At 38.4% G+C, this 7,323-nt stretch overlaps 1 protein-coding gene across 1 annotated transcript; it reads left to right on the top strand.

Moving 5' to 3' along the window:
• The first annotated feature begins 1,039 nt into the window (after positions 1-1,039).
• Positions 1,040-6,000, top strand: LOC137045519 (serine protease HTRA2, mitochondrial-like). The gene is made up of 8 exons (XM_067422200.1): positions 1,040-1,830; positions 2,134-2,338; positions 2,635-2,829; positions 2,967-2,999; positions 3,223-3,331; positions 3,419-3,488; positions 5,149-5,244; positions 5,348-6,000. Exons 1-8 carry the CDS (start codon positions 1,382-1,384, stop codon positions 5,511-5,513), a joined length of 1,323 nt encoding a protein of 440 aa, XP_067278301.1. The 5' UTR covers positions 1,040-1,381; the 3' UTR covers positions 5,514-6,000.
• Positions 6,001-7,323: the final 1,323 nt, after the last annotated feature.

A 7,323-nucleotide genomic window follows, 5' to 3' on the forward strand; every position in this document is an offset into this window, starting at 1 on the left:
GTTCATTAGTTAAAGCAGTCCATACAGTAAATTCCTGGCATAAGTTCCAGTAAAGTGGTGTGTTGTTAATGAATCATAATTCCCTTAAATGTAAAAATAAGAAACTTCAGCAGATAATTTTGTCTCATCCCTCAGATTGTGAAGTGCCAAAAAATATAGCCATGAACACTTTAACAAACTTGTTACAAAGATACTGTGGATGAGTTCCATTCAGAAATAATGGACGCTTTTTGAGAAGAGAAAGAAAAAGAAAAACGCTTCGTGAAACCTTTGCGAATAATTTCAATGTCACGAGGCTTCGTTACACAACTTTCGAAATTGAAATTGTTAGGGCAATCTCTACCTGATAGATTTTTATAAATTTGTACAGATATGACACACATTTGTATAATGAAAAGGAAGAATTGTATTTAAAAGTCTGATTTACCAAACTCCATAAAATGGACATAAGCCCTACAATTTAATTATCACACATAAAGATACTTAATATTTAATTATTACTCAAATTAAACATTTGCAATTGGTTTGTAAAATGTGTTGCATGGAATGTGGGCTGGGTTTTTGCTGCATTTACACTGGTCTGACCAACAGGTGTCACCAACGCGAGCTTCGAAATCATTTTGCAAGATTCGAGGTTTTAAAAAAAAAACTTTTCTCTAAAATCCCGTAGAAAAGTGTCGTGAATCAACAGATTGACGCAATGACGCTTAAAATTTAGTTCTACACTTAAGAGTAGCCTATGACTGGGATGCTTGATAACTAACTTTTAAGCGCAGCGAGCAAAGAATTATTTTACTCGAAGTCATTGTTCTTGTGAGTAATTCTAAGATGCTTAATGAAGTTGATAAATACGGGCCCAGCCGCCCAGATCTTAGTTCGTTCACGTGAATATTTTCCGAAATAAATTAATCTTGAATAATTCTACTCAGTAATAGGTTAGGAATACTACATTGTTTATATTCATAAAATTATTAAAGATTAGTTAAATGAATAGTATTAGGTCATTGTTAATAAGACTATATTTATTACACTTTCGTCTATTAAAATCTAGATCATATTTCCGATTAGTTACGTTTGTAATTTACACACCGGTGATTTTCCCACTCTCATCAGACATGTCTATACATGCGCAGAAGCGTTGGCCAACTACAACTTCCGGTGCCTTTCACAGACTACACTACAGTCCGAGCAGAGGATTGGACAGGCACACCTCTACAGGCATTTGAACATTTTAACAGCATATTCTTATATATAATAAAGATTCAATATTTGTTTTAATTTCGAAAAAACTTTTGTTAATATAATGTGTTAGACACAGCGATGTCAGAGTCCTGCTTCCATCTGGACTGAGTGTTTTCTACTACGATACATCTGATGCAACATGGCAAGTACACATGTAAATCGATGTCTCATAAGGACTCTCACGAGATGTCTCCGGGACAGCCGTCGCCAACCAAATTTGATGACAGCAAGGCCTTTAGGACACTTTTCCAATTCCTCTTCAGGTAAGCAGGAGCAACATGTAGAAGTACGAACTGTAGTTTCACACCGGAGTTCAGGAGGCAGCAGTCGCACCGCTCGCCTGGCAGTCGCTTTTGGACTGGGACTCGGAGGAGCAGCAGCAGTCTTGTTTTCTTTAAGAGACGAGAACAATAAAGATGCCATACAGAGCACAGTGTCAGTCAGACAATTGCTGATTGACAGCATACTACCTACTGTCCAATGTGCATCTCCATTTAAACCTGACAGCCCGCGGTACAAGTACAATTTCATCGCGGATGTGGTGGAGAAGTCCACTCCTGCTGTAGTCTACATCGAGATCGTTGGCCGGTAAGTCTATCAAAAACACAATGAAACAGTGTACTGGCTCTGCTGAAAACCTATTAAACTAGACTTAAACTGTCTTAGCTGGTTTAAAGGTGTGTGGTTAATATGGTCTCCTTGCGAAAAAATGACAATTTAATGTGGCTTTAAACTAGCCAGCAGACCAGACAGCATGACCTGAATTGGAGTTGAGCAAACCTAGGCTGGTTTAAGTTGTTTATCTCAACAGGGAACTTTTGAATCAATTAACATATGTATATTGATTTTTTTTAAAGAAATGACTGTCTCTTATAAACTGTTTCTTTTTAGACACCCTTTTTCTGGGCGTGAAGTTGCTATCTCGAATGGCTCCGGCTTCATCATAAGTAGTGATGGCCTGATAGTGACCAATGCCCATGTGGTTGCCAACAAGCGTGGCGTCCGTGTCAAACTGACCAATGGAGAGACTTACAATGCCACAGTCCAGGATGTAGACCAGGCTGCAGACATCGCCACCATCAAAATCAACGCTAAGGTACCATTCAGCTAATCAAAGGAATCTATTTCAAATATATGAAAATTGATAGCAGTTGTTTTAAATTTAAATAATAATGCAGCCTTAGTGAGTGAGACTTCTTTCAAAACTTCTTCAATGGTAGGGGATGCTCTGCTTGCCTGAAAGGTGTGTGTTCAAAGTTCAAACCCTGTATATATAGAGAACTTTTTTTAATGGTCACAAAGGGAATTCAAATTCAAATGTAGTACCTACTCAGACAGTACGTGATTTTGGACGCAGCGCTAGTCTCATTGTATTCTCCGTCTCATCCCCAGCATCCCCTACCAACGCTACGTCTTGGTCAGTCGTCTGATGTGCGTCAGGGTGAATTCGTGGTGGCCATGGGGAGCCCCTTTTCTCTTAAAAACACAATCACATCTGGAATCGTCAGCTCCGCCCAGAGAGGTGGTAGAGAACTGGGCCTGTCCAACTCCAACATGGACTACATCCAGACTGATGCTACCATAGATGTAAGTGCACAGGGGAAATGACATTGAAGATTTTGGATGTAATTGCATGTAAACGCTATATTTATGTCTTTACAATAATTTAATTGATCAAATAATAAATATATTGCATCACTCAGTAGTTAATTTCTATTTTACAGTTTGGAAATTCAGGAGGTCCCCTTATAAACCTGGTGAGTCACAGACATTTACGCAACGTAATGCTTGAGCCTTTTGTATTTAGGAACGTAGAAGTTGAGGCGTTTCATTTCGCACATCAAATTTCATTTACAGTTCATTTGTATAAAACAAATATAAGCCACAAGAAGAACAAATATCTGATCATTCCATCTGGGAACCTAATGATTGGTCACATGGTAGCCTCATGGAATGATGTTTTATGTTTGTAACCTTCAGGATGGGGAGGTCATCGGAATTAATACCATGAAAGTGACTGCAGGGATTTCCTTCGCTATTCCCTCAGACAGAGTCCGCCTCTTCCTTGATCATGCTGCAGACAAGCAGAGTAAGAATGACCCTTGACCTCACAGGTTCTTGTCTTCACTTGTTTTGAGCTCATTGACTGTTTTTGATGTGTATTGGTTGTTTCCAGAGTCCTGGTTTGGAGAATCTGGATCGAAACGGCGTTACATTGGAGTGATGATGTTGACTTTGACCCCCAGGTGACAAGCTGTTTTTTATTTATTTATTCCACACCCTAAAGGGCCCGTTATACTCACAGTGAAGTTCTTTTTTGGTCTTTTGCTTGGGGGTAAAAAGGAGTTGGAAATGCCTTTGCAGCAATACACTGTTAGTGAACATCCGACATGACCCACACTGGGATCGGTGTTTAGATTAATGTTAATTTGTGCTGTATGCTTTCCACTCACTAACAAAATTTAACACACGTGAGAAAGCGGCAGTTAAAGTTCACACAAAAATGAAAATCATCCTATTGGCGTATTGACGAACACGAAAGCACAAAGGATAGAGCAAAACAAAATTTTGGAGGAGCTTAAGTTTGTTGCCCTATTTGTTTGAACTGTGAGATGCATATACTCTCACCTAAGCCTACGTCATACATCGTGTCAGAGGTCACTCTTCGGCCAGAACTCAACTTGTTTATGGCCATTACTGGAAGCCAGTAATTAGTTGATAAAAGTTATAAATATGAAGAAAAAAAAATCTTACAAAAACCCATTTATTAACCCCCTGTAGGTGGGTTCAAAAATATATGTGCTCATTAATGTATATTTACTTCTTTCAAGTAATAAAGTATTCTCGTAAGTTTATAATATGCCGTTGAAAATACATACGGGTGAGGGGTTCGAATGTCGGTCGCCATGTTGCTCCTCCATCTTGACAGTACATTAGCCAAAGAGGGACATACCCGTAAATTCAAGCTTCGCCATTCGCGCTTTAACACTCGATGGCACCGTGTCGAATGTGAAGAGGGGGATTGCCATGTTAATCTTGGACTAAATCGGCCACCGTAGGAGTTAAAACGAAATCAGAATTGAGAGGAACAGAAACTAATATTCACTGGATGGTCATATACCTTGACACCGCTAGATGCGGGAAAATATCACACAGTGTAGCTTTAATAAGACTTGTGTTTGGCTGAAAAAAGAAAGTCGTATGCACCTAGGATGGCTTTAGGGTGAATAAATTATGGAAACATTTTCATTTTTGGGTGAACAAACCCTTTAACGCTACACTGTGTGATATTTTCCCCCATCTAGCGGTGTAAAGGTATATGACCATCCAGTGAATAATAGTTTCTGTTCCTCTCAATTCCGATTTCGTTTTAACTCCTACGGTGGCCGATTTAGTCCAAGATTTACATGGCTTCCAGTTCGACCTCGTCTATGAGTGCCAACAAGTGTTAAAACGCGAAAGGCGAAGCTTGAATTTACGGGTATGTCCCTCTTTGGCTAATGTACTGTCAAGATGGAGGGGCAGCATGGAGGGGCATTCGAACCCCTCACCCGTATGTATTTTCAATGGCATATTATAAACTTATGAGAAACATTAATGAGCACATATTTTTGAAAGAACTAAGCGTTTTTAGATAAGAATAAACTAAAAAAGTGACAGTGTAGCTTTAAGAAATCCTCTGATCATAGCGATGTGGGTTTTTCTAGAAAGTTTTCTTTGGCAAGCTGTTCCAAACTCCAGAAGCAAACGTTGTTTGGCCCTATTTTGTTCAAAATGACATCTTAATAGTCATTCTTTGTTTTTCCGCTTGAAGTGTATCAGGTCCGTAAGCATGTGTGAGATAATGAAGTGTCAAGCCAAGTGACTTTTTTTTAAAGTTTCAGTGGTGTTTTTTTTATCCCCCAGTATTATCGAAGAGCTGAAAATGCGTGATATGTCCTTTCCTGATGTTTCTCATGGAGTTCTTATCCACCGTGTTATTATAGGATCTCCAGCCAGTAGGTAAGCAGGAATGGTCTAACCTGACTGCGCTCTTCTCAGTGCTGTGGTCTGTTGATTTGAAGCCTCCTATTGTTGATGCCATTTCCTGTTTTCTATTTCATAGAGCCGGAATGAAACCTGGGGATGTTATTGTTGAGATAAACGGGGCGAAGGTGAACACGTCAGAGGAGATCTATAACGCTGTGAGGACAAGTGACAGCTTAAACGCAGTGGTCCGCCGGGGTGCCGACCTCCTCATGCTGCACATGACCCCAGAGTCCACGGAGTGACATTATGTGAAGCTTATACATTTAAAAAAGAGAGTAAGAAAACCTTCTGCTGAGGATAGATGGTGAAAAATTATAGAGAAATGACAATCAATGTGAGGAAAATGTATTGTTGACATTTTGTTTAAGAAGGTAATGTAAAGGGCTGAACTGTCTAGATTGTTTAGCATAGGTGGACATTCGCGTAGAAATTGTGCAGCTTGTGCACGTGTTTTTTTGGAAGTATATGGATTGGTGTGGATGATTCTGATTTAATATCAGTGCATCCTTGCAAATGACACGGTATCAGTATTGTTTTTAAAGGAAAAACCACTAATTGTTCGTTTTTGGGATTGTCAAAAGATCGATGAACATTTGACCGCCCTAATAAAAGGGGGTTCTATTATTACGACATTGCAGATGTTTTGTATTTATCTCATGTTCCAACATTTGTATTTTAATGCATTATAAAAACAGCTGTGACTTTGCATTAAATCATTGGAATATCAAATTATTTGGCTCATCTCCATTTTATATTCACCTTCAGAAAGTAATCAACTCCTGACTCATTTTGATAGATTGCAGAATCAGTTCTAGAATATTCAGTCTTTTAGTACCGTCCTGATAACGGCATCCTGCTTTGTGGTTACTGAATTTACATTCTGAATAGTGCAGAGCTCATGTGCATGTAACCAAATAGACTTTGATCCAGAAAATTAATATCAGCTTAAGCCACCTACACACAGCTTTAAAAGTTGTCTGATGGACCGTTTTCACATTTCCAGAAGCAGAAATCATCATAGTTTGGTAAACCTCTAGTCTAGGCTATAATAATGAACGGGAGACGAAAGCCAATATAATTTTTTAGACCCAAGCGTAGCATTATAAATGTGTTTTTTATTTTTATGAAAATATATAAAACTTAACCTAATTGGTGAAAGTGTGTGAAAAATGTCCATTGTGCTTTTCACTCTTCATAACTGTCGTTGCCGATATCAGTTCCTGTCAAAACACAGGGGGCCAATTTCACACTACGGGGGCCTATACCATGAAGTCGGTTTAGCTGGCTAGCAAGATATGTTTAAGCTTAGTTTGTGCCAGTCCTGGGTTTTGGGTACCATTAAAGTGGGTTAGCTTACTTAGCTTAAATGTTCAATTCTCTCTATATATCAACTAAACTAACTTTTACTTGCATTGACATATATTTTTTTCTTTAAGTTGTCCTCTTTAATAGTCCTTCTCTAAAATTTAAATTTGTTTAAATTCTTAATATTTTTCAATGATGTAATATTCTGCAGAAGAGAGAAATTAATGTCACTGCTTCTCTCTCGTGAGAAGTGAATCTCAGTTCCTCTGATCCACAGCATGTGATTGGCTGTTCACTACAGGTGTCACAGCTAGACTGATGAACCTAGGATCAAAGTCTGAGTTGACAGAGAAAGCTGATGATCAGCATCGTGGTACCAACAAAGTCTGAATAGATTGATTTGGTTTTGTCAACTTGAAACTAATCCTTTAACCCTGAGTTTGTTAAACTACCATCATGATACAGGCCCCGGTCTTGGATCTCAAAAAGGGTCTATGTAAATAAATATATAAAGTGTCAAAAGTCATTATTTTCAAATGGTTATATTTTTAATTATTTTAATAATTTGTTACTCAATTCTGTTACCACACTTTGCCTTTACATGGGTGGAATTATCTCCCACAACTATGCAAGATACAGGAAATGATGTCACTTTTCCACTGATAAGATCTGAAGCACTGAAAGGTATGTGTGCTCTGTCTGAGAAAATATCTGAAAAGTTCTTAGACCAATAGATATTTTGTAAAA

This window comes from Pseudorasbora parva, chromosome 17 (genome assembly GCF_024679245.1).
Source record: "Pseudorasbora parva isolate DD20220531a chromosome 17, ASM2467924v1, whole genome shotgun sequence".
Taxonomy (NCBI): Eukaryota; Metazoa; Chordata; class Actinopteri; order Cypriniformes; family Gobionidae; genus Pseudorasbora; species Pseudorasbora parva.

Bases quoted from the DNA above. Each gene is read 5' to 3' on its own strand.
- LOC137045519 (XM_067422200.1), top strand. From the start codon at position 1,382: ATGGCAAGTACACATGTAAATCGATGTCTCATAAGGACTCTCACGAGA. The intron at 2,339-2,634 runs GTACCATTCAGC...TCTCATCCCCAG, and splicing joins CCATCAAAATCAACGCTAAG to CATCCCCTACCAACGCTACG. The intron at 5,245-5,347 runs GTAAGCAGGAAT...TCTATTTCATAG, and splicing joins ATAGGATCTCCAGCCAGTAG to AGCCGGAATGAAACCTGGGG.